The sequence below is a fragment of the Scatophagus argus genome, chromosome 3 (assembly GCF_020382885.2).
Source record: "Scatophagus argus isolate fScaArg1 chromosome 3, fScaArg1.pri, whole genome shotgun sequence".
Classification (NCBI taxonomy): domain Eukaryota; kingdom Metazoa; phylum Chordata; class Actinopteri; family Scatophagidae; genus Scatophagus; species Scatophagus argus.
In genome coordinates, this window is record NC_058495.1 from 13,166,648 (window position 1) to 13,192,587 (window position 25,940).

The 25,940-nt window shown below is 42.0% G+C and overlaps 5 protein-coding genes across 6 annotated transcripts; 1 reads left to right on the top strand and 4 right to left on the bottom strand.

Annotated features, from left to right (window-relative positions):
• Positions 1-1,269: 1,269 nt before the first annotated feature.
• ssu72 (SSU72 homolog, RNA polymerase II CTD phosphatase) lies at positions 1,270-6,093 on the bottom strand. Its single transcript, XM_046383771.1, has 5 exons — positions 5,809-6,093; positions 4,722-4,865; positions 2,753-2,892; positions 2,446-2,564; positions 1,270-2,198 (listed from the first exon to the last, which is right to left on the bottom strand). The coding sequence occupies exons 1-5, from the start codon at positions 5,886-5,888 to the stop codon at positions 2,097-2,099; spliced, it is 585 nt and encodes a 194-aa protein (XP_046239727.1). The 5' UTR covers positions 5,889-6,093; the 3' UTR covers positions 1,270-2,096.
• A 350-nt stretch (positions 6,094-6,443) lies between these two features.
• On the bottom strand, positions 6,444-9,188 carry fndc10 (fibronectin type III domain containing 10). Its single transcript, XM_046383751.1, has 2 exons — positions 8,878-9,188; positions 6,444-8,739 (listed from the first exon to the last, which is right to left on the bottom strand). The coding sequence occupies exon 2, from the start codon at positions 8,587-8,589 to the stop codon at positions 7,543-7,545; it is 1,047 nt and encodes a 348-aa protein (XP_046239707.1). The 5' UTR covers positions 8,590-8,739; positions 8,878-9,188; the 3' UTR covers positions 6,444-7,542.
• A 1,225-nt stretch (positions 9,189-10,413) lies between these two features.
• On the top strand, positions 10,414-11,845 carry LOC124056368 (olfactory receptor class A-like protein 4). The gene is made up of 2 exons (XM_046383750.1): positions 10,414-10,518; positions 10,606-11,845. The coding sequence occupies exons 1-2, from the start codon at positions 10,432-10,434 to the stop codon at positions 11,626-11,628; spliced, it is 1,110 nt and encodes a 369-aa protein (XP_046239706.1). The 5' UTR covers positions 10,414-10,431; the 3' UTR covers positions 11,629-11,845.
• Positions 11,846-13,175: 1,330 nt separating this feature from the next.
• LOC124056373 (olfactory receptor class A-like protein 4) lies at positions 13,176-15,646 on the bottom strand. Its single transcript, XM_046383757.1, has 4 exons — positions 15,371-15,646; positions 14,804-15,067; positions 14,362-14,607; positions 13,176-13,410 (listed from the first exon to the last, which is right to left on the bottom strand). Exons 1-4 carry the CDS (start codon positions 15,644-15,646, stop codon positions 13,198-13,200), a joined length of 999 nt encoding a protein of 332 aa, XP_046239713.1. The 3' UTR covers positions 13,176-13,197.
• Positions 15,647-16,802: 1,156 nt separating this feature from the next.
• On the bottom strand, positions 16,803-24,770 carry LOC124056360 (von Willebrand factor A domain-containing protein 1-like). 2 transcript variants are annotated; one of them, XM_046383739.1, is made up of 6 exons: positions 24,424-24,770; positions 20,135-20,674; positions 19,734-20,012; positions 19,058-19,333; positions 18,552-18,818; positions 16,803-17,232 (listed from the first exon to the last, which is right to left on the bottom strand). In XM_046383739.1, exons 1-6 carry the CDS (start codon positions 24,503-24,505, stop codon positions 17,108-17,110), a joined length of 1,569 nt encoding a protein of 522 aa, XP_046239695.1. In that variant the 5' UTR covers positions 24,506-24,770; the 3' UTR covers positions 16,803-17,107. The 2 variants fall into 2 exon arrangements, with proteins under 2 accessions (XP_046239695.1, XP_046239696.1); XM_046383740.1 differs by having other exon boundaries at positions 17,095-18,430; positions 24,424-24,768.
• Positions 24,771-25,940: the final 1,170 nt, after the last annotated feature.

Here is a 25,940-nt window from a genome sequence, read left to right on the forward strand (position 1 = left end):
CAAGAATTTCCCTCCAGGGATAAATAAAGGAATTCTGATTCTGATAACTGTCCACTCTGACAAGAGCCATCAAATCAAGTTTAGGAAAAGCTCAGCATCGTTTGTCTCACACATGGCACAATTAAACTACGGTATCATTCAGCACAGTCGGAGTGTATTTTACCTTCCACAGGAGCAGGTGCAGACACGGCCCTTCCCTCACACTAATGCTAAGATAAAGTTGTGAAATCCCATTCGTAATCTTAAACAAAACTGTGAAGCGAGCTGAGATACTGGTATCCACCATAACACTGTAATGTATAACAAAGTTTAAATTCTCATTAAATACCGTAATTACTTGATATCGGCGCACAATAGACTAATTGTTGCAGTCACCGTAGAAGATCAGCAGGCGCAGGGTTTTCCCAACCACAGGCTGTTTAACAAGTCACATTTTTGAATGAAATAAGCTGTCATGATAACTTTTATTAACCAATAATGTAACGACAACCGCAGCCCTCACACTAGCAATTATTCCATTTCTCTTTCCTTCAAGTTTTAGTTGCCATCTTTTTAAACTAACGCTCGTTTTTGATGAAGTTGCTCGGGATATTTTAACAAGGTAAATTAAAACATAATACATCTATAGTAGTTAATTTTTTTTGTTCAGTTTTTACGTTATACATCTGCAGTTGTTTTTTTTTTAAAAAAGCTTGTTATTTAAATAAGACCGTCTTCGGTTATATTTATTGTGAAGCATTAAGTTAGCTTGTTAGCTACAAGTTAATTGATTCAATTACTGAGGTCACCTAGCAGGGTAGGCTTACATCCGGGTACAAACGGAGTTTCATTTCTGCCGCATGCCTATTAGATACATACATTATTAAGAAAATAAATAATTAGGACAGATTTAATTCTACAGCAGCAATCCAATATAAAGATCTAGTCTGCCATAAAGCTTTACTTAATACAAATTAATAATTTATACAAGGTTTCTGTCATTGAACCACAAGATAAAGGACAGTAAGGTTTATTACTGCCCAGACAAAGCCAAACAAACGAGATGAATCTCTATATCTCATCTGTCAAATTATTTTCAAATAATCAAACTGTGCCCTTATTTGTCCAAAAGGTGATCAGGAACATCTAAATCAAAGTGGGAAATAATCAGGTATTTCAGACAGCTCTATTCATAATTAAGTGTTATTCGCATAACGCCTACCCACTTTCAATCTTACATTTATGCTAATACATGAAACCACCATCACAAAGCAAACAAAGAGACATGACTTGTTTCATAGAGATGTTTCTTTAGTGGATTCATATGTACATACAGAAAAATCAGGCACTCTGAGCTGAGCTCGTAGTTTGCAAATAATTACAATGCTTCAATTCTTTAAGATTTACAAAAGAAAAAAATATTATGCCCTGAAAAATAGCATATCCAAGTTTAAATATGAATCAACACATATTGTAAAACAGATGGGAGGAGACCCACAGAGAGGTCTAGATTTGGTTATTCACTACTAGCCCACCCACTTTAACTTAAGCCTAAGCTACACCACATGGTCACACAAAAACACGCATTCATTTCAATTAATTCTCCTCCACATGTACACTGTCCCACATCTGGAATAAAAATCTGACACATATGCTTAAATGAATCACAATTATATATAATCTGGAGAAGAAAAAAAATGAGTCAGCATCTGAACAAAATCAGAGGGACTTGTAAAGGAGTTGTTGAATCAGGGGCGTGTGTTATGGTTCTCCCTGAGGAGACATGGTTGAGTGATTTCACTGGACTGGGAGCGAGGACCTTGGCCTGACCTTGATCTGGAGAAATGAAGGCAGAGCGAGAGCAGCGAGTCCATCCTCTGTATAGAGGAAAAATCCCATCATCGCCAATATGTCCAACAGCAGTCATTTGTTAGGTCCTGACCCAAAGCTGGGTGTGTGTAGCTGTGCAGGCACACAATGTGTATGTACTGTGTTGTAGATGACTGAGGATGATGATGATGAAGAGCGTGAGTGTGTGCATGTGCATGTATGTCTGTATGATATCATTTCATTGCTTGTGATCTGAGTCTGTGTTTATTGCAAATTTCTATTGTGTGTCAGTAGAAACAGACTGTGTGAAGGAAAGGCCTGTTGCTCTTCTCCTCAAACTCTTGTAGGAGCTCATCAATTTCATTTTCCATGTCGTCAGTGTGCTGGATCTGCAGGGGCGGAAGAGGAGAAAGCACATTACACACAGCCTGCACACACAGCTAATTTGCACCAATGAACTCTAATCAAACTCTGTACACCATTTGTGGATGTGCACTTTTATAGCACTGTTAGCATTTCCTTAGGTGAGCACTGAATCACCTCTTTCAGCAAGATACTTGGTGGCATATTATGTACACTTCAAGAAATTGTATTCATATTAATAATACAGCTTTACTGCTGGTGGGAAACACTCACACATTGACACAGCTCACAGATAAGGAAAGCACCCAGCGTGGCTTCCTCATGGTTATCCTGAATGTCTACATTGATGACGTGCACAGGCTGTAGAGTCTCCTGCTCTCTTGAATTCAAATCTGGGGAGCAACAAGGAAACAAGGAAAAAAATTGTGGCACACAATCAGCAGTCGAAAAAACCCAGCCTGCAACCAAATCATTGCAGGGCAAACGTGATTACGTGTTCCTAACGATAACAAATGCAAGGGTTTCTGAATTACCAACTACATCCCTTCACTGATTAGACATTTCTTATTAGAAGGCTCACCCTCCAGCACTTGGTCATAGACTCTCTCTTCACAGGTGATGACCAGGTCAAATTTATCTTTGCAGTTTTGAAAGCGCTCCGGCTTTGATTTGATGCGCTTGTTGCGGTCCAACATGTGCAGAATGCCGTTCTGTGTGTATCTGAAGAGTGGGGAGGTCAAGGAACACAGCAGGAGCGAGAGAAACATTTCAAGGTAATAAAAACACATCCATCACACCACCAGACAGGATTCTGATCAACAGGACACAGGAGATTTTCACACAACACTCAACAAGCCTGTGTGAAATGGTAAGATATTCATTCATATGAAAGACACTGTATATTTGTGTTTGCATTGTGAGGCACACGTTTGAATGGTGTCATTATTTGTTTGAATTAGACGAGCTGCAGCACCCTCTAGTGGCGACGTAAAACCCTACCATTCATTTAATATTAAGGCAGTCAACAAGCCATTCTGACACTGGCAAACCAACATTTGTTGTCCGTAAAACAGATGTTGTAATTATGTTCAACAGTGTTTCAGCAAATACAGCCCAAGTCTGTCTATGTTGCTTTATCACAACACAACCATCTTGTTAGAGATTGCTAAATATATAAATGAAAAAGACCAACCACTATGGTGAATTGTCAGTAATAGTGGACTATATTTTCAAGAAATCCATGCAAACTCGCAAAAATACAGCAAATAGTTGAGTTTTATGAGAAGAAATATGTACATCATCTACTCACAATACAGGAGGAACTACAGGACAGCTAGTTACAATTTGTAATGCAGCACTCAATTTTAGTCTAACGTAACCTAATTTTAAGAGTGACATTGATATTTTTGCAAATGAACTCATTTACACCTGCAATACAGTGATATGAGTAACAGCACAATTGCAAGTAAAAATCTGGTGAAGCACACCTATCTTACTTTAAAGCTGAGATTTTCACTGAAGAGGCCTATTTAACCAGAATAACTCAGGATTACCTTCTTGGACAACATGGTGGAAATCACTCACTTTTGCAGTTTTTACTTTTCTAACAAATTAAGGACTTAATGTTGTCCGAGGTTGTTGAACACCTTAGTTTAGTGGCATGTGCGCGCACACACACCCACCCACTGATGAGGAAACTTAAACTTTCTTTGGAGCATTTGACTCAACATCTTCATCAACATTAAAAATGTGTCTTAGAAAGCCAGTTCCTCGAACAGGATTACCTATTTCAAATGACTGATTTGATGTATTCCCAATCCAGGAAAACTACGTGTAAAATGTCCTTTTAGGTGTTTTTCGGGTCAGTGTTGCCTACTTGTGACCACACACTGATGAAGCTCTCCTGTGGTTGTTCTATTTGTTTCCCCTTTGCGAAGTTCTGCAGTATCTATGACTGATACACCAACAATTCAGTTAACAATGTAAAGCAATTAACAACAACAAAAGCATTCCAGCTTCAGTTGAATATTATAAGTTATGCAATTACAACAATATTTTCTATATAATTTGCTGGTGTTATTCAAACTGCAAAAACATCTGTGGGGATACTATGAAAAGATACACGTTAAAAACAAGAGAAGTCCACTAGTGAGGAGCAAGAGTTAATGTGAAAAGCCCCCACAAATACACTTTAAACATTTAGAACATAGATTTAAACCTAATGGCCTCAGCAAAAAAAAAAAAAATTAATTAAGGATCTTCACCAAATTGCACTTGCTGCTTCATGACTTATGTATTGCAAAATGTTGCTCCACTCCCTGGATATTATAGGTGTAATAAGGAATATCTGGAACACATTTTAAAATCCCTGCATGTGTTTACCCACCGGTGCAGTCCTATCTGTGCCGCTCAAACACCATCACACTTCCGTGAACTCCCACAAGGATCAATATCTCAACAAGATACATGGACACGTGCCATGTTTACTTAACTGACTTCCAGTATATAGTATATGCATGTGTGTTGAAAAGGGAGTGATGAGGGGATACAGTTCCTTGTCCTTGCGGACCAAGTCGTTGTACATCTGTACATATGTCGTTTTGAAGTCATACACATTTGGCTTATCCGGGGCAGGACCGGGTAGCTTCACATGAGACCCCGTCCCAAATGAACGCACATCAAATCCACGTTTACTGCAAAGACGAAAAGGACAAGACAGTAAATTATATAACACTTCTTGCAACAAAATTGGATACAAGAGAACATTATATACAAGCACAATCCAATAATCAGCATCTTTCCATGCCGTTAGTGCAAGGTACCCTGTGAAGTCTTTTCACATTCTTCTCATATAAAAGGTCTAAACTGAATGTTTAATGTGGGTCTGTTCACATTACTGCACACCCAAAGAGCATGGTCCCATTTCCAGCTTATCTGCTGCATCACAACCAGTGAAAAATATTAAAGGTTCAGCTAAACTAAATTCAAAATAAAATACCCAAGTTTTTTTTTTTTCTTAAATTGAGCTGACCATATGGCATATGGCTGGCAGCTTGTCAACAACAGACTGTTAGTTTGTGAACCCATCTCAACAGAGGTGCACTTCTTTCCAGACAGAAAAGAACAGCAAATAGGAAATGAGACCAAGTGTGAAATGTATGGACAATCCCAAACCTCTACACACCAATGATTTAAAAAAAATAATTAACCTAGACACAACATTTTTAAACAGTGTGTGAATGAGGGGACGAGCAAGTAAAACCACCGGGTGCAATTGCTCCCTTCCGGAATATTCCCGACAAGGGGGGCGCTCTTGTCAACATGTGGGGGTTTAAAACCGACCTAACATCATGGGCCGGTATTCTGAAAGCCCTGAATCCGTTTGAAAACAAACCAATTTGTGTGAGCGTTTGCTCTAGGCAACCTCAAACCAAAAACCTAGTCAGAAAGCAGCTTTTCATAGAAGTGTACGCCGTAGCCGCGGTGTAGGAGCGAGTCCATTGTTGACGGCGCTCTGGCCCGTCCGACTGTCAGCCACCCTTTCAGCGTGGCTCATAACCGACTCAGGAAACGGCTCGATACCGATCACTTCACGGTCGTTTCCATGTTCTTCTGCTCCTGGTGGCTCATCTTTACCTGAGGATACTGTGCGCTTCCATACTGCGGTTCTGGTTGCTCGAGCACACAACCGCTACACGCAGCGGGTGGCTCGGCATTGCGACTCTCCGGCTGAAACTAACTGACAGACGCTTTCGGAAACTAACAGAGGTAGTTAGTTTTGACACCTGTAAGAAAAACAAACAAGACAAATCCCAAATGTTACGCTAAATAACTGAACGTTTCGATTACAAATACTGTGCGACTGGCCCGTCTTTTGCTGAAGCAGGAAGTTAAAATGGCGGAGTCACCCGGGTTGAATACGGCTTTATCAAGTGATGTAATTTGAGGGCGGAGTTTGTTACTTCGCACGCCGGAAAAATGCAGCGACGTAGCCGTGAGATCAATAAACAAACACGGTACGAAAAATATGATTTTCTTTGAAAGCCACATTTTTATTGCAGTAAAAATGGCCACGAGAACAACCTGGACAGTTTTTAAAAACTGGGGGCACCCGGTGTTTCAAATCTGTTGACACAAGTAAATACTGATGATGCCGGTTTAAACACGCCTGAATATATAAAGGAAAATACAATAATAAAATAAAAAACAAAACAAAAACTGAATCGCTTACCTTGACGTAGAGACACCGTGTTTACAGTGTTGTTGACATACATAGACATGGTGTATCTGTATGCTATATCTGATGATGTAGGCCTACCTCTCCCTTTAATTTGTATTCAGTGCAAGTGTTTCCATGTTTCAACTACGTAATGTCAAATGTGATGGACTGGTTCGATTGGCCAGGTATTTATTATGTGTGCCATGATAGAGGATGCATATGGCCCACTCCTGTTCTGATCATATATTAGGTTACCATACAGAAAGACATAAGTGAAAACACTAAATAATTGGCTGTTTTTCTGTTTTGTGATTGACCTGTGTCACCTAGCAAGGGATTGTGTTTATACACATTTGATGAATTCACATCTGTTGTTGATAAAACTGTGCTGGAACGTGAAAAATAACACATGCACTCTCTCTCGCACACACACACAAGGAGAAAAATAAAGACAGCTGTAAAGTATTACAAATGTCCTCATGGTACTTTATTCACTGACAGCAGGACATAAAGGCATTCTACCTCAAGATGTTTGGCACAGTATTAGGAAATACACCGGAATGGGTTGCCCTTCACAGAATGGTACAAATACACACTGTATGCTGCCCGTAAAGCAAAAATACATGGTGGAATGATTTAGTCAAAGGGGAAAGTTCCAGTCAGTTTCATGTTTTATTTTCCTGTGTCCCTTGCAAAAACAGGACAAGTCTGGACACTTTCACAGGCTGCACATTTAGCAAAAAAACCCCAAAACAATACAAACTGCCTTTTCTGATGTATTCAAAGCATTTCATTAATTGTATTGCTGTATAAATGCCGCCAGCACACAGATTGACAGACGCAACCACAGACAGCCTCGAACAGAAACATGACACAGTAAACTACTGTATAATAGTGAATGTAGGTTGTCAGTACTTTTGGTTCAGTGCATCCTCTCAGAGGTTGACAAGGCATGTTATTTGCAGAGCCACAGTAGATTGTGCTTCAATTCGGTCATTAACATGACATTGTACTAATGTGGCTGACCGTAAAATAACTATGACTGACAGTGATTGACTGTGATTGTGAGATTAGTAATGGTCATCGTGTGTGTTATTCTTAGGCAATTTTTTTTAATAAATTTAGCAGTGCATCTAGGATTCAGTTGAGTATCAGTGACGCGAGTGGGTGCGGTAGGAGTATGTGTGCTGCGCTGTGGGGCTCATGATGTTTTCTGTGATGTACGCCACCAGCAAGCAGATGATGACCAGCATCACGCAAATAGCTCCCCCGACTGTTGTCATGGCAATCACAATGTCCTGCATCCCAGACGGTGGCAGGGCAAACTCCACACAGTCCCTCTGGTCAGCTCTCTGAGCTGGATCGGAGCGGGCCAGGGAGCGCAGGCAGATGCGGTAGGGGATGTTCTCGTGCAGCTCAGTCAGGAGAAAGTCTCTGCAGCCAGATCCAAGATGGACACCAGCGCACTCGAACTGAGTATAGCTTCCATTCCACCAGCAGCTCAACTCGTAGCCTCCCCGTCTGTGGCGTCGGCCTCTGAAAACAGTGTCTGATCGCAGAGTTTCCTCTCTTGTTACATTTTTCCCAGGATCCCCATTGATCTTCTGTTCAGCTGAAGTCTCTTTTGTTTTTACATCTTGGTCGGTCATTGTGGACTCTCCCTTGCGAGTCCACTGTAACAGTACACTGCCATTGATAAGAATATTTGCCACCAGATTCCCCAAAGACACCACTGTCCTGCAGTCTTCCTTATGACACTTGTAGCCAGGCAATGTGTGTCGAAAACACAGCTGCCCCCCAATGCCTCCCTCAATCACTCTGTAGGCACACAGTGGTGACACCTCTTCCTCTGGGCTCCAGCTTGGGTCCCTGCCAGATCTTCCATTTGTCACAGTAGAAATATTGCCTCTGCTGGTGTTGAAAGAGAAGCTGTGCGCATGGCCTGTTACCTCTTTAAGCTTTGGTGATGATGGCCTACTTTCGTGGCTGTGATTTCCATAGTTGGAACTGAGGGAAGTCTGTTTTAGCCAGTTTTGAGGCGTTCCCAAATCATTAGTACCTCTCACCTCCGATGATGGGAATGATGTTGATGACGCTGAGCTGCTGCGATGAGATGTGCTGGCCCCAGCTGTCTGGTATAATATGCAGAACAGGAGAGCCGACAAGGCGAGCAGTGATGGCCGTTGTTGGCTATTCATCTCACTTCCTCTCGTCGAATTATTTTCTCTCACAGTGGATCAGATGGGCGATGGTTGCTGTCTGCCATAAGATCAGCAATGCCACAGTGCACACAGACGAAATCCGTATGAAACAGGATAGCGCGTCCATGGGCGAGAGCGGGCATGCATCTGCGACAGAAATAACATTAAATAATACGGTTAGTGAGAGAGTCGAGTATGACCTTGCACAGGATACGCTTACAGGATGAAGTTAATAATCACCTCAGTGCAGCGTCCGACGCACGGATATTTATAAAAATCACTTACTTGTTTTGGTGGGACGTGAGGACCCGGCTATCGTGCCATCAGATTTGCTTTCTCCTTCCTGTCTGGCTTGACGTAAAGGCTTTTGATGCCCGCTGTGCGAGAGTTCACGTGGAGAAGCGCGCGCCGCGGTGTGCTTGGGAGCGTGGGTGCGTGCACAACATATTTGTAGTCATCAGCAGTCGGTTGTGAGTCATCGTCCCACACAGTGCCTCAGGTGTCTGTCAGTAACGGAGACAAGACTCCACTGACAACACTGACGAATGGAGGGGTTTAACCAACTGGCTTCCCACCTGAGCTGCACGCCCACAGATCTCCCACATCCACGCAGAGAACACACCATAACGGAGCTGATGTTAGGTCTACCTGTGGAAATAACTTCTACAACCAAAACCCGTTTTTCTGCTAAGTAAATAAATAAGAAAAACATGTGCCCAATGTGTTTGAAACAATGTCGTCAAGATTCCTGGTATAAATGTTAAATCAATGTTCTTTTATCAACTAATTCAACAAGGAAAAAAGCACAGTCTGTGTTAATTCAGGTCAGAATTGCCTTTCAATATAGAAAACAGATAACATAGAAACATAGATAAAAAATAAGATCTACCTAAAAGTATTTAATTTAAGTATGCCATAATAAACATGAAACATTTAATGTTTATTGTGCTATATTTGTAAATAATGTTTGTCTTGGTCCTCTTGGATAAAATTCAGATCAGAAATCACATGTGAAATTCATTTTGCCAGTGGTGAAGCTGCTCTGCACAATATGAATGAATATAATCCGATCCGATCCGATCCCTGCAGTTATTGTACGGCTTACTGTATTCAAATTGTTTTGTTTGTGGTGCTTGTGAAATGTTTGATCAAGATGCATTATTGTTTTCCACAATACATTTAATTAAACAGTGCTTGTTTGAGATTATTCAAAGTGACAGCTGCCTCGTCCCGAGAGAGAAACGTGGCCACCTAGTACACAATTGGTACCATGGGACAGCATAAATGGCTGACTAATAAGAGAAAAAAAATGCTGCATCAGTGGGACTAACTTACCGTCCCATAGAGGTTGAACGAGATAATTGGTTAAATGCGTGTGATCTGCAGTTAAAAGTATATTGGATGGTCTGATATTATCTAAATATTTAACTAAGCTAATGGACATTAAGAGTAACTACTGAAAAATAAATGAGCAGATTGCATTTCCACAGCAGATTTTAGTAATGACTGGTGAGAATCATTTAATGGGAACACGCTGTGACCCGTGCATGTTGATGTGTTGGTTCATTAGACAGCTTTGCAGTTGCAGCTGGTCTGTGATGCAGAAGGAAAACGAGGAAAATGTGCGACCTTCGCATCTAGACTCACAGCATCAACACATTAGATTAAATCGGCCTTGAGCCTGATCAGCAAACATGAAACTTGCTGTATGACTATGATCTATTTGCTTGTCCGTGTGTGAAGATATAAAACATGATGAGGACCATCAGCAGCAGTAGTGGTGCATGTGAGGTGTCACAAAGAGAATGAAAACTATGTCGCCATGCAGAGGATGAGGCCATGTCAAAGGTCCTCACCGTAGACGCTATTTTATTTGGACTCTTGGTCTTTTCCGGCATCCTGGGAAACATTTTGGTCATCCATGTGGTGAGATAATATAGAACATTTTATTTGTTAATTGAGCCGAATGTTTTAGGTACGATTGTTCTTAGTCTGTCTTGTTTATACTCTCAGGTGTTTCAGTCGGCCGTTGAGAGTCCAACTCGAAGACTCCCTCCTTCTGATACTATTCTGGTGCACCTGTCACTGGCCAACCTGCTGACCTCACTTTTCCGCACAGTGCCCATCTTTGTGTCAGACTTGGGCCTGGATGTGTCTCTGTCTCCCGGCTGGTGCAGAGTCTTCATGCTGCTGTGGGTGTGGTGGCGAGCTGTGGGCTGTTGGGTGACTCTGGCGCTCAGCATCTTTCACTGCACTACACTGAGGCGTCAGCATGTGACCTTTGGACCTCTCGCGCAGCAGAGGGAGAGGCGACGGGTTTGGATCACTCTGGGGCTGGTGTGGGGGGCAAACCTGGTCTTCTCAGTTCCAGCTCTAGTATATAGCACTCATGTCCATGGCAACGCCACTGTGGAGCTGATGGTGATCAGCTGCACCACCAGGCCTCTGCTGGGATGCATCTGGGAGTTCCCCTCCGAGAAACAGGGCTCGGCCTTCGCATCCACCTCGCTGGCCCTTAATGAGGTGTTGCCGCTGGTGCTGATGGTTTTCACCAACCTGGCCACGCTCCATGCTCTGGCAAAGCACATCCGTGCTGTCACCTCAGGTGGGGAGTCGGGAGGAGCCCACGGGGAGCTGGACAAACATGTGTCCACTGAACGCAAAGCAGCTCATGTTATCATGTCGCTAGTGTCACTTTTTGTGGTTTGCTGGGCGCTGCAGGTTGCTGCTGTGACGTATTACAACCATGACGGGGGACACCACGCCGAAGGGCTGCTGACGGTGTCCCACTTCTCCGCTTCATTGTTTGTAGGATTCAGTCCCATGGTAGTGGCCCTGGGACATGGCAAGCTGAGGAGGAAAATCATGAGCATGATGATAGGGTGGTTTAAAGTCCTTAAAAGTCACAGTGGGGATGCTCAGGAGGTCAGTAAATCCCCAAAGACCAAAGGAAAGAAGGGAAAACAAACCATTTTCATTGTTCAACAAGAGAGGAAGATCATAAAAGTAGAGGAGAAAGTTAAAACAAACAAATGATTGACTGCCCTGACACCAGTACAAAAACACTAAAATATCTAAACAAATAAACAGGGACGTTCTTCTGTTTCTACTGAACACAATGGTTGTCATGTATTATTTTTGATTATTCTGAGATACTTCAAGTCTAGTGCAAGTCTCACTGAGACATGGTATGTTGTCTGAGTCGGAAATTATTACAGTGCAATCACGCTGGTTATTCTTTTATTGTTGAAATTATTTTATCCAATGCACTGTCTCATTGCCTCCTTTTGTTTCTTTTGAGCTGAGACGTATTTTAATACTTGCTTGACTTTTTTTGTTTGTGCTGTCAAGTCAACTTTATAAGAGAATATCATATGCAATAGGCTGTTTACAAGTCCACAATAATAATAAAAAAACTTTCAAACGACTTAAACCCAGTTCATGTCTAATATGTCTGAGAAAAATTCCCAAAATCTTCCCCAAAAAATTGGGAATTTTGTCATTGGGAAAATTTGGAAGAAGCAACTCTGCAAGTGATCCTCAAAAGTTTGTAATTAACTACAATAGTACAACGCTATCATAAGTTGTGTGTTCATATCTTTTATATTAACCACTTTTACGTTGTGTTTTGAGACTAAAATCTTTAAAAGTATCTGCAAACGCATCCAGCAACCCAAATATTTCAAATTGTAGGCCACAGACTACTGCCTTACACTATTTCCTCTTGAGATTTAGTTGAATTATTTTTTCATTTATAATACATAGAGTGACAAAATATGAAATTCCTCACAAGCCTTCACGGTAACTTATAACTGGATCTTGTTGGTATCATTTTACAAGCTTAAAGTGATTAACATTTAACTACCACTAGGGGTGTCACGGTGAAAACAAAACAAAAGACGTTGGTAGCATGGGATTATGGGAGTTGTTGTCATGTTGTCACTGCTGTTAAACAAGCACCATTGCCGCTGAAAATTTATCAGTCAGTGTTCACACATTAATTTTAGACTCGTTCAACTGCCTTCATTCCTCACTCTCTGACTCACTCTTTAAAGTTATAGCAGCAGGCAACCAAATAAATACACGTTTCCCTTGAATAAAACTGCAAACTTCTCCTGTTCTGGGCTGTGTAAGTACACAACTCAACAAAATATATATCAAAGGTCAGTAGTTTTTAGACACTTTAATGCAGAAATGTTACATGTTCTACAGCTTGGAAAGGTAACACCCACAAAAAAATTTCAAAGGCCAGTTTTATTGGCAAGTAAACTAATGAAAACAAATTGTAATATTATTCAGATGCACCAGTTTTGATCGTTTTAGTAGATTTTCCTCGTTTGGACTGCAGAACAAAGGTGTCGCGCTATCTATCAGCCCTATCTACATAAAGAATGAAATCCACTGGGTCCTGTAGCACATATCTGTGTAAGCTCAATTACCTCACAGTACATTGCCTTTTCATTGAACCTATGAGTCCAACGCCGTGAACCTCCTTTAAATGTTTTTTTGAGTAAAGTTGATGCAAATAGCAGTTAATGAGTAGCAGTATTGTGTGAGCTACACCTCCAGTGTGTCAGCAGAGACGACTGTCAGCCAGACAACTTGTCAGTGAGCGAGCATAGACTTGATGAAAGAACGCAGTCGCCGGTGGCCAACCGCCAGAACAGCAGGTGACATGGCAATGAAGATAATGTTGGCAAAACGAGCAACGACCAGGAGAAAGTCAGCCGAGGAGCCGCGGTTGTAGTTGAAATAGTTGACAGAGATAACGCTGGTTCCCCAGGATGCGATGAAGAGCATTATGAGAGCGAGGATTACCTAGAGAGATACAAATTATTAGATAATAAGACTCAATTGACTCTAGTAAAAATGTTGGTATAGCAATTATTATCCATGTTTGTCTGCTATATGAATGAATTATCAGATCTGCTGATGATAAAAAAAAAAAGAATTTATCCATCTACTACCCATCTACATGATGAACATGATTTTCTCAGTAGACATGACTGAGTCCCGAGTCACTCGCTTAATTCAATCAGTTCCTAAAAAATTAGAGAAAAAGAGGGTTTGCTGGCTTTCAGTTACAGTCTTGAGTCCCATGGTCCGGGGTCTGTTTGGTGCTGTGAGTCCTGCACACTCAGATCGGCTATCTTTCCGGCCATGCAGAAAGTTTTCCCCACCTGCCTCTGTCAGCCCATTGAGGACAAATAAGGTAGCAACCACTGCTAGTCCATGTAATTTATGCTATTTGTTGCAACAGTTTCTTGCTGACAGCTGCATAGAATGGAGTAGGTTTTAAGAACAATGAATGGCACAATTTAAAGTTTGAATATACATGGGTTGTCAGTAGTAATGTTGCATTACATTACATTTATTTAATACCCCTATTAACTTTATTTATCCCAAAGACATGACACCACATAGCAAACTAACGTGTAGCTAATATTTTTTGCTGTTATGTTGGAAGCAAACACTCACACAGTTATATGCACTGCTCCAGTCTTTAAATGGAAGTGAAAAACCATTTGCTGTGTATTTTATAGTGATGGAGATATTGCCTGTACCCTTAATTGCGTGGACTTGAACTTGCATGACCCAGAAAAACTTTGGAGTTGGGTTTCACTGGTAGGTTCTTGGTGATACTGACTCAAGTGACTCAGAGGACTCAAGTAACTCAAATCAGTATATCGAGTGATCCACAAGGACTCAAGTCCACACGCAGAGCCAGATTTGCCATGACTACTCTTCAGTCTCCCCCCTGTTCTTTACCTTGGCTGCTCGTCTCTCAGCAGGTACCCGTTTGATGACAGGCGCATCTTGCACAGAACTGCGCACCCTGCCGTGGGTGTAGAGTGTGTAAAGTGAGCCCAGGTTGGTAAAAGCCATGAGGATTATGGGAATTGATTCATGGATCACCATAGATGTGGTGGCATAGGCCAGGCCACTGTAACTGGTGGGAAAATTCCACACACAGCCCAGCAGGGGGCGTGTTGTGCTACTCACCAGCATCAGGGTCTGTGAGAGGAGGAAGAAGACAGAGGAGTGGAGTCAGAATATGGAAGACAGAGGGCTGAACCTGTACTCAGTCAACACTTAAAACCACTTAATAGCTAATCTCAGAACTTTAAAAAAACCTGTAATTTGTTTATCATAAAACATTTCTCCAAATTCAATTAGCAGACTTTCAAAATTAGCTTGGGTTGCCTCTTACTTCTGTGCTGTTCTCATTTCCACTAGTGGAAAAGATATGAGCAGGAATGGAGTAAATAAAGTTGAGAAGCCAGATGAGGCCGAGACTCAGCAGAAGGGTCTTAGGTGCGCTCCGGGGCCCGTGCAGGTTCCCAACAATGGGAGTTACACGTCTCAACGTCTGGAGGTGGAACGCACTGAGGAAGAGTGTCGACCACACGTTGACAGATCGTAGCCACACCCAGATGCCCATGAAGAACTGACACCACTCTTTGGATGAGTACAGCTGTAACACAAAGTTTGCATATTCACAAATTTTTAACTTTTCCTCGCCAATATCCTGCACTCACACATTTCTCCTGGGCATGCAAAGTACAAAATTCCAAATTCAAATTCTAATGAACTTATCAGTCAGTGTAGGCTTGTTGTGGCACAACACAAATTTCGCAGACAAAACTTTCTTTTCAAATATACTTTAGCACAGACAACCGGGAGGGTAGGCGATAAAAAGGTCAACTCATCATACCCTCTGAACCCAAAGGGGACTGATTTACAGTCTTTAAAAATGATTGATAAAACAACCACATACCTCAAGTCCCATGTCTGAGATGACAAGCAGGGTGTTCCTCACCAAAGACACCAGCAGATTAGACAGTGCCATGTTAATGATAATAATGTCCGAGTTACGACCTCCACCACGGTCCGTTAACACACTCCTTCCAATCACTCCGACCACAGTGGCATTACCCAGGATGCCGAGAAACACCAGGATGATGTAAAAGGCAGTTTGTGTGGGGGACACAGAGACACGAAGTCCCATCCCCACAAGCTCTGAGTTTTTAGCCTCCTCCATGAGGTTGTTCATTGCAGCCATTGTCTCAACATAAAGCAGTTTTAACAGCTGATATAAAGTCTTAAAGTCTCCATCTTTACTTTAATGTGTGTCAGGCGAATAAAATTCAGTTTTCTTCCTATAGCAAGCTGCCCACATGTTAAGCTCCAGTGTAATCCCTCCACTGGCCTTTGCAGGTGCAGTCAGTAAACTTAAGACACTCCTCCTTTGGGCCAGTGTAAGAACAACAAAAAAATTGATGGCAGGGTCTTTGTGCTATGACCTGGTAAGACAGTCCCCTTTAGGCCTACAGGAAGCCAAAACGTAACACTATGCTTTATGCTCTGGGGAGCTTGAAGTGCAGTTTAATGAAACACAGGGGATTAATCAGCTTCTCAGAATGAAATGTGCTTCTGCTGCAACTTCCTTTATTAGGCCAACATCCCAGGGGAAGTGGAAAGCTTTCTGTTTGTGCGCATGTATGTATACAAAAAATGGCACTTTAACCATATGTTTTAATTTTATTACACTAGACCAGAAGTGGGCATCAGTAAACATTGAAAACCTACTAACACAAGTACCCTTCCTAAAAGTAATCATTTTATCTTTAAATCACTTTTGTTACAGTAAATCAAACTGTAGTGTTCCCCTTCCCCTTCGCATTGAGTGCTCAAAAATCCTGACTGTCACAAATCAAACTGGTCCCTAAGAAGAAGAAACAAGGCCCTGTTAGTCACAGCAGGTGGGTACGAGCTAGTGTTTCCTCTAAGACTAAATATGCCCTTATCAAAGATTGATAAGGGCATATCTAACCAAAGTTATGATTTTTGCTTGGGGTGCGAGAGGTCGTGTGGCCATATCCATCCACTACATCTTTAAATTACAAGGTACCTTTCAGTCTTTTCCACAACGTCCTACCCAGGAGGGTTAAACAGCTGTTAAATGTTCCAGTTAACATCCTTATCCCCTTTTAATTGTAAAAATGGTTCCTTAATGGATTTGTGTGCGCTGCAGTAATAGGAAATAATGGTACATTATCTCTAATCATCCCAAATGAACCATTTATGTTACATGAAAAGATGGTATGGTGTCAGATGATTTGCAACATCTGATTACAGAAAACAGCCACTAGATGGCCCCATAAACAACCAAATACTAGAACACAAGCAAGAACAACACACTTTGCATTGGTATTTTTAAAAATGTATTCATAATTTTATATTTTATTTTAATGCTTATGGACAATGTGCAAATGTCTTTTATAGAAACCTTCTTTTCATTGTCTTTTAATTTGCCTAGTCTTTGCACCAGTCAAGCCTGACAATAAATTCAGTAGCACATAAATTCAAAACAGGTGTATATATTCGCTGTCAGAAGTCTTGCAGTCTTGAACAGAAACAGGTGATCCACTGTTGAATTTACTCTGATCTGAAGAGCAGATAACATGAAATACAGCAACCATTTTCATGGCCAAGCACCACATCCTCTATGCATTCATACCACCGGCATGCAGACTGTGTTTGTCTGTGATTTTCTTGTGCTCTGCCAGTGTGGCATCTGGCACAACAGCTGAATGTCCATGGCTGAGTGAACCCAAGATAAACATTGATGACTCTTGTCTAAAATGGTGTATAAAAAGAAGAAATATGGTCATTACGGATAATAAAAATGATTTTCAAAATATTTGCCAGCATGCACTAATGGAGCAATGTTTTTGGTTTCCAACTCAGACGGAGGGTCATGTTGGTCAGAGAGTGTATTCTTTGATTTGGCATAGGCTTTGTTATGCTGGATGCATTGTCCTCTTTGTCCAGGCTGGGGACAATTCAGTTCAGCATTGTACTGGCTTGTGCATCACCAGTAGCTGTAAAGCAAACCAGGGTTCTGTGTCTTGTGAAAAAAGAAACACCAGCGTGTATACAAGGTTGGTTGAACCACAGCCAGCTCAAGTCATTTAAATTAATAATAAAGCGATAAAGAAATGCAGTTCATCAAGCTGCAGCAGTTCAGCTTCTCAGGTCGCAATTTATCAGAGCACTTGTATTTCTACTTGAATAACTAAGCTTTAGCTCTACAATTCATAATAAAGATGTTGCTTGGTTACCTCAAAGACTTTAAATGCTGTATGTCATCAACCATGCCTTATTTCATTTACAGGAACCAAAACGCCATTCGGACTGCAGTCACCTATCAACTGAGCCAAGTCCTGAACAGATATCATTCACAGGTTTTAGGATTTAAATGTAGTGACAGGTGATACCAGAAATGCAGATTCTGAACTGATATTAAGGCAAATAAAATGGTCAGGACCACATTTGCTATTTACTACACTTGATGAACTTTGAATATAATTGCAAGAAGAAGAGAATGTTTTGTAAGGTAAATACACCTGTAATTATGTAACAGTGAAAATTGAAGTGTAGGCAGATATAACACAGTGTTAATCATAACAATAAATAGTGATTGTCAGAAACAATAGTTCCTCACACAAGCTCTAAATGCTGCATACCTTCATGCTCTGGCTAACTCAAATGAACAGCCATCCTGCAAATGTGGCGACATTTTCATTTGCAGGAGAAGAAAATGAATAATTACGCCAGTTTTGTTCAACCATTGCGAGGATGGAGGGCTGGGATTATGTGATAAAGCTTTTTTCTGTCATTTCACTGATGAAAATTGAACCTAAGTGATAATATTGAGCCCCGCACAGCGTATCTAGTACATCCTGCAATTAAAATGCTCGATTTCACCCATTTTTTTTTATTTCTGGCTCCCTGATTGCTGCAGGCTCAGGGCCTCAACCCTGCTGGCTGAAATCTAGCAGAGAGAAGAGACAGAGAAATGGGAAATTACACTTCCTTTAATGATCCAAACCTGTTATGTATGACTATAATTGCAGAAACTGAGCAAGAAGTAGATAATAATCAGGTTAACCAACCTGTGTGCCTCTCTGTAGAGCAGCATATTCCATCTCCTCTTCCAGAGCTGTAGACCGGCGACACACACACTCGACTGTTAGGTGCGAGGTGTGTCAGCCGTGTTGAACAAGAGCTAGGCAGCAGGTAGATGGAGGACTGGATGGAGTTTTCCTTCTCCCAGCTCAGCCAGTAACCTTTCAAGCCTTGGGGATGGGCCTGCCAGGCTACCTCCACCTCCTGATGCTGCACCGGCATCAGCTGAAGGTCAGCCAGGGCAGGCAGAGTTGCTGCGAAAAGACAAATTTAAATGGCCCAGTCAAGGGAAACTAACACAGCATAAAATGAATTTTGACAAAAGAACTCTAAAGGTCAGCTTTCAGTAAAAAGATATAAAGAGGATTAAGCAGTGCAAGTCCAATGCAAATCAAAGGCAATCAAACTATCTCAAAGGGGGAACAAGTGAAAGACACAAACTCACACTTAAGCACACAGACACAAAAACATGGCAGTCAAACTCCAAACACACCCTCTTGAGTACATGCAATCACAGACATGGCTCTTTCTTTTCCATTCACATGCAGAGCGCTGACTGTGACCAGGTACTGAGTGCCAGGCTCCAGGCCAGTCAGTAAGGTGGAGTTCTGCTGACTGTGTAGCATCACAGTGCTGACGTGTCCGCTTGGAAAAGCTCCGTACTCCACCGTGTATCTCTGGACTCGAGCCGGCTGCAGGGGACCCCAGCTCACACGGATCTGATGAAGGCCAGAGTCTGAGATGGACACCACTGCTGGGCTTAAAACATCTGGAGGGTTGAGACACAGGTGAGAGGATGAATACCTGCAGCAACCTGCTATGCAGTACTTGTTGTCAGGGGTTTTGTGTGTTTTTGGAAATAAAAATATAAACTTTAAATATGCATATGAGAAATAGCGAAAGGGCTCCCCAATGGAAATGACATCTGGGGGAAAAATATCTGCAGTTCCATGTCCAACTGAGAAACTCAGCGAAATTTTAAAAATAACTGAAAACTGGCTCATGTGCTGAGACTGCTCAACTTTATTCAAGGTTGCTTTTTTTCCTTTAACTTTCCTCCTTCTTTTCTTTATGGTCATGTTTTGTTTTGTCATATGTTTTTTAAAAAACAAAACAAAACAAAAAAAATACAAAACACTGAAATGGCAACATCCTCTAAATCGTCTCACCGGGAAGTGTGGTGAAGTTAACATAGAGTGTGCTGAACAGCCTCTGGTTGGACTCTGGGCGGAGGGAAGCTGTGTAGGTGGTCTCAGCATGCAGGTTGGTCAGCTCTACCGAGCTGGAGTCGCCTGGGAGGATGCGCCTGGTCTCATGGTCCATTTTCCACACAGAGTCATACCGGAGGTCATAGTAACCGCTGTCTGCGCTCAGAACAGGACGCCACTGCAGCACAGCACTGTGGGAAGTCAAGTGAACCACACGCAGTCGTTCTGCACGAATGATTTCTATAGATAAGACAAGATGAGAGGAAAAGAGAGGGGAAGAGAGACAGAACGGAGATAAAATATAGAGAAATCACAGAATTCACTTCTTTTACTTCTGCTTATTATTTCAAACACACACATACTAATGATAGCCTCCCTCAGGTCCTCTGTGATGATCTCGATGTTATCTATGTCCACAGAGTAGAGGTGAGACTCCAGGGGTGGTGTGACTGCACGTTGTAACACCTGGTAGTTTCCATGGACTGTAGACACAGCTAACACAGAAACTCCCTGCGCCTTCAGCTCAGACATCGGCTCGTCCACGTGTCCAGGCTGCACACCATCAGTCAGCCACAGCAGGATCTTTGGCACGTGGTCTTCTGTCTCTGTCAGAAGCCGCTGGGCCACTCTGAGTGCCGCCTCAGTGTTGGTGTCTCCCTGCAGCTGGCTGACTCTCCGCAGAGATTTCTGCAGACTCTCCTGACTGTCGTGGACGTCCAGGCTGAACTCCAGGTTAGGGTTTGTGCTGACCTGCAGCAACCCGACTCTTACGTGTCCACGGCCCAATGAGAAGGGGCGAAGCAGATTGGCGGCGAAGAGCAACAGGCGTGAGAACTCGTAGTTGGACACACTACCTGAAGAGTCCAGCAGGAGGAGAATATCCCCTTCACAGCAGTTTAACGCTGTGCACAACAGGAGAAAAAAAGGTTTACTAATTAAATTTATGCCATCATAGCCTACAGTGTTCACACCCTCATTAAAGTATTTGTTCAGCCACTTGGGAGCAGCGGACATCAGCCGTCAACACACTGAGGAATAATCACCTTTATGTTGATGTGGCACACTTGCCAGCAAACAGTTGCTTCTTTACACATTATTTATACATCCAGAAGATACAGAGCAACATAAGCACTGATTTGGAGTCTCGTTTCTGAACACTCGATGAATGTAAATCCGATCTCCGCTCTCCTTTTAGCTCTTAAGCTGCTAGGTGCTTCACTGTGTTCACCAGAAAGTCACAAACTTTGTCTGCTGTGTGATGCTGGGCAGGTAGGTGGTGCGCAGTGTGTTTTCAAAGCTTTTGGTACCAGCTGGGACTGAACGCTATGTCCTCAAAGATACCCCAAACAGTTGGCAGTGATTAATCATCCCCTTGTGACTACATTAAAAAGGGACACTGATTTAAGATATCTTAGGCAAGACTGATCTTATTAATGCCACAGGTGGCGTTACCGTCCTCTGGGAAGCGTTAATATGAAGAAGCAGAGGATTTATGATAGGATCAGGACATTTGGTCACAGGAGTTGCTTTATCATATGAAACCAGAGTGATTTACACTGGTGGTAAAAGAGCAACAACAACAACAACAACAAAAGCACATCCCTTGTCTCCAGTAGGATGAACACAATTTTGTTTTCAGCTTTCATCATTTCTCAGAAGCAGTTGTGCTCCAAATCTCCATCTAAAAGGTGAAATAATTTTCAAATGAAAAGAATCAGTTATACCTCCAGTCACCATCCTGATGGAGCAGATATGCGTACAATACACCTAGTGACTCACTCATCCATTCCTCCTGGAAACCACTGAGCGTTTCCTCATAATCTGCCTCACTGAGTGTAGCTTTTGCATGACATTTGAGACCTGTAGTTCATGAAATAAGATTGGATATTTATTATTAATGACTAACACTTGAGTTCTTCTAATTATTTGGACTGAAGAGCAGATTAAATGTGTGCACTATACGGCACACGTACCTAATAGTCCTTTACATGACACATTTGCTTTATTGCCTCCCTTCTTCCACACTGTTCACACTTTTCTGTCTTTTCCATTCACAGCTCCTCTGCAAAACGCGCCCTTTATTTTATTGTGGCAGCGGTCTATAATCATTAAACTTTTATACGGAGGCAGAATATAGAGCGGCAGGAAAATAAACAGAACGGGCGCAAATGAGGGAGAACAGCGCAATCAGACGAAGACGTGTCAGCCAACGTCTTAATGAAACACAGATAAAGATTACAAGAGACGACATGCTAGAGGAGAAAGCAGGAGCTTCAACAAAGTGAAACCTCTGCAGAAATGTAGACATGGCGGCAGAGGGGAGAAGACAGAAAGTCGAGGAAAGTTTGATGGGTTAGGGTTGCAGATGGAGATGTAGAGGAACTGCTTCATCTTTGCATTCCTCACAGGAAAAGTGCATGTGAATACGTCTGTGTGTGTGTGTGTGTGTGAGAGAGAGAGAGAGAGACAGCGAGATTTGAGCCTGTCGTCTGTCATTTAACCGGTTTCAAACTCTGCCAAGGCCATATGTTACGCTGCGGAGCTGCGCAGATGAAGGAAAATATGTTAATGCTTCCTGTGAAGTTTGCTGAGAGCACTATCAACATGTGATGACATCAAACAGACAGATGGTAGACTGTTCAGGCCCGGTTGGGTCAAAATCAATGCTCCTAAACTCTTGATCACCTCAAACATTTTATGCGTACACTCTAAGAGGTGCTGCTGCCTTTTAAACATTTACAGATTTCCTGCAGAAAAATGAAACCTCAAATTAATTAAAAATTCCACACATTCCTTCTTTGTTTTTTCTTCTATTATTTTTTAGAGGATCTCTTTGCCAATAGGTCTAAAAATATTTACTTTTAATTAGCTGCGGCCACCTGTAAGTACCACAGCTTTTCTCCATGTCAAAGTCAGCACGAGGAACAACGTTTCTACTGTTCCTACTGTCCTCCTACTGTAATTGCTGGTGCATTACTGGACTAACCTGGAAAATTCATCTTTAGATTACCGCTGCATGGACTGGGCACCAGATTTTATTTTGATATCTAGTCTACTGTCGGAGAACAATGTCGTGCTTCTCATCTAAATCTCAGCAAGAAAGCAAATAAAGCTCTGCAGGCGCTTTGTCAGCTCAGAGACAATCGCCTTGATGATGTAACTGTGATTTCATGCCAGCTCGGGTTTGGAGACGACAAAACAGAAAGCCTGTGTTACAAACTGTGGGCATGGAGAAGGATGTGACTGTTGATCAGGTATTGAGTTGCAATTTAATTATGAGGTTCGTTTCACCCTCACAGGGACAAAAAGTCGAGACACCTCAACCTCTGCCTCAACCATTTTTAACTTTCTTTTTTGAAGAAACACTCTGCTTCTTGTGAGCCTCTCAGCTCAGAGTGACACACTGTTTACTTGCATATGTTTCTATAAAGTGTTTAGAGGTCCAACTTGGCGGTAATATCTCCGGTGGTTTCATAATTTGGAATGGATGACATTTTCCATACCCTGTTGCAGTTAATACACACAGATAATTTGTTCCACAGCAAGTCACGAAAACAGCTCAGTCCTGTTCGGTCGTCCGGCTTCTCATCCAGCTTAATGCGATGAAATAAACCAGACATCATCTACGGTGGTAGACGAGGTACGCAGAGCCTTTAATTTAGTGAAAGTAGGGCATTTTAAAAAATAATCCAGTTCGAGTAAAATCTTATGCAAGGAAAAATACTGAATAATTATTGTCAGAATGTACCTAACGTATCAGAAGTACTCATTATGCAGAGAAATACCCCTTATGAGTGTTATATTACAATATATTAGGCTATTGTAATATTTTTATTGATGCACCAATGTTTAAGTAACATTTTAATTTAATTTAATTTAATTGTCAGGTTATTAGTTACTATAGCTGACAGATAAATATAGTGGGGTGAAAAGTATAATGTTACAAAATATAGGCTAAGTGAAGAAGAAGCATTAAGCTGCATTAAACTGAAATGTTCAAGTACAAGTACTCCGAAAGGTGTGCCACATATGGTAGGCTACTTGAGTAAATATACTGTAAATATGTGATCCACTAAAGAGATAGAAAACTACCGGTTTCTTTTCATACTGGAGCCTGTAACAGTTATTATTTACACTCACGATGATAAATAGACAGTTTTATTGATTAGCTCAAGACACACCCATTCTGTTTTCTGAACTGAAAATATTGAAACTGTGTTATGCAGTGTACGACCACATAATAATGTGACAACTTGTCTAAACCAGTCCCTTTGTGGAAATGATCCTGGCCTGTTGCTACACAGCCTATCAAAATGTCAGTGATCCACCCTGTGGCGAGACGTGCTTTTGCTCACCAAACATTAATTAGCAGATATTTTGAAATGATTTACTCACTATAGCTGAGAAGACAGTTTTCTCAGTGAATCTGCATAAATGGTTGCTTCTGCTGTATGATAAAAATACGTTTTGTGAAGCTTTCAACCCAGACTCCATTTGCAATTTCCTAATATAATCCCGGAGAAGAAAAAGATTACAACCTGTCAACTTTGTATTTGTGTACCAGCTCTGTATATGGTCCATGTTTCATTCGGCGACATACCTGTACCTGCCCTGCTTCACAGCTGCATTGTAGCTTATGTGACCAACTCACCTGTGGCAGGTATAGCACTTCGCATGTTGCTCCGACGCAGCGTGACCCAGATAAGAAAACAGCGAAGTAAAAAGCTCTTCATCCTTCCTTAGCAGCATTAAATACACATGAAACTGCTCAGAAAGAGCGCCGGCAGGTGAAACAACCAAAGCCAGGTCCTCTGTCACCGGGTCCCACCGCACAGATCATTGTGTCAAATGGTCTGCGTTATTACCGGCAGTCCGTGCGCCTCTTTGGCGGAGCGCCGTTTTACTGCTGCACAGGGCATCCAAACTTTTCTTCAGCAAACATCTGCGTCATGCGTACTCCTCATCCAAGAGCCTACAATGTTTTTTTTTTTTTTTTTCACACGGATCACTTCTCTCCAGTCCACCAAACTGTCTCACTTTCAAGTCACTCCTCCTCCTCTGCCAGCTGCTTACTGAGCCAGGAAATAAAATCATTGTCATCTTCTGCTGGTTGATGGTCTTTGACTGAGCTTTTCAGGACAGATGCTGCAATTTCCCTCTGTCCAGGGGTCACCACTTTTTCATACAACACTAGACCAAGTGGACACCCGTGACAAAGTGTCCCAGAACCAAGAAAATCTCATTATAAGAGTGCCAGACGTACATGTCCACTGTGGCTGCCAGAGGAATGATCTCATCACTTTCCCCTGTACATTATCTTGTGCTGGAGGAATAATGATAAAACTGATCCGACCTCTCTTCTCTCTGGGGACTCCCTTGAAACCCCCTCAGGCTGATAACAAAACTGGAACCCACTTTGGGAAAGAGACTCATTTGGATCAAGCAGGGGCGACGAAAACCATTCAGCCGGTCCATTAGGCAGGATTACAGTAAATACCACAGCTGGATCAAGTGCAGGCTATTCACATGCATTTAGTTATTGCTGTTGACTACAATAGGACCTATGTCTCTGTCTCCCCTCTGAGCGTGTGTGTGTTTGTGCAGATAAAGATAAAAGGCTTGATAAATGGAGGGCAATACCGAATGTGCCCTCTTGAAATGAGAGTGCCCTGCCTGTGCCCACTGCCAAGACAGAGCGTCTCTTATTTCATTAGAAATAATGTGGCTGATCAGGGTTTGCTTGCAGCGTTTTTTGTTTTTTTCTTTTTTCCACCACATTTCAGCACTTTCTCAGACAGGGTGTGGTGCGGGTGGGTCGAGGTGGGGAGGGTGAGGTTGAGACAGGTAGTAGAAAGATCTTGATTCTGTCTTTCAATAGGAAACATTTTTGCTTACATACCAGGCTGGCGTCTCCATGCAGAAGTTGAGTCTGTTCGCGAAGGAAAAGAGAAAACTGAAGACTTCTGGATGTTGACGACGAATTAATAACTAAAAACTGTTTGAGCCTGTTTCCAATGTGAGTTATGTTGATATGATATGCACGACGACGCATAGAAGAAACCAAAAATATTGTTGCAGTGGTGAAACATTTGACAGAATGTAACCTCTAACATGTAACTTCATAGGCTACACTGAAAACAAAACTCCCTTCCCTTCCCTTCCACAAAC

What these genes read in the sequence shown, in the direction of transcription:
- ssu72 (XM_046383771.1), bottom strand. Translation starts at nt 5,888, where the DNA reads ATGCCGAGCCACCCGCTGCGTGTAGCGGTTGTGTGCTCGAGCAACCAG. An exon ending in GAAGCGCACAGTATCCTCAG is followed by an intron (nt 4,866 to 5,808) that starts GTAAAGATGAGC and finishes TCGTCTTTGCAG; the next exon opens with TAAACGTGGATTTGATGTGC. An exon ending in GTCCGCAAGGACAAGGAACT is followed by an intron (nt 2,893 to 4,721) that starts GTATCCCCTCAT and finishes CCCACTCTTCAG; the next exon opens with ATACACACAGAACGGCATTC.
- fndc10 (XM_046383751.1), bottom strand. Translation starts at nt 8,589, where the DNA reads ATGAATAGCCAACAACGGCCATCACTGCTCGCCTTGTCGGCTCTCCTG.
- LOC124056368 (XM_046383750.1), top strand. Translation starts at nt 10,432, where the DNA reads ATGTCAAAGGTCCTCACCGTAGACGCTATTTTATTTGGACTCTTGGTC. An exon ending in ACATTTTGGTCATCCATGTG is followed by an intron (nt 10,519 to 10,605) that starts GTGAGATAATAT and finishes TTATACTCTCAG; the next exon opens with GTGTTTCAGTCGGCCGTTGA.
- LOC124056373 (XM_046383757.1), bottom strand. Translation starts at nt 15,646, where the DNA reads ATGAACAACCTCATGGAGGAGGCTAAAAACTCAGAGCTTGTGGGGATG. An exon ending in TCTCAGACATGGGACTTGAG is followed by an intron (nt 15,068 to 15,370) that starts GTATGTGGTTGT and finishes TTTGTGTTACAG; the next exon opens with CTGTACTCATCCAAAGAGTG. An exon ending in GAAATGAGAACAGCACAGAA is followed by an intron (nt 14,608 to 14,803) that starts GTAAGAGGCAAC and finishes CTCCTCTCACAG; the next exon opens with ACCCTGATGCTGGTGAGTAG.
- LOC124056360 (XM_046383739.1), bottom strand. Translation starts at nt 24,505, where the DNA reads ATGAAGAGCTTTTTACTTCGCTGTTTTCTTATCTGGGTCACGCTGCGT. An exon ending in AAGTGCTATACCTGCCACAG is followed by an intron (nt 20,675 to 24,423) that starts GTGAGTTGGTCA and finishes TGTTGTGCACAG; the next exon opens with CGTTAAACTGCTGTGAAGGG. An exon ending in CCTGAGGGAGGCTATCATTA is followed by an intron (nt 20,013 to 20,134) that starts GTATGTGTGTGT and finishes TCTTATCTATAG; the next exon opens with AAATCATTCGTGCAGAACGA.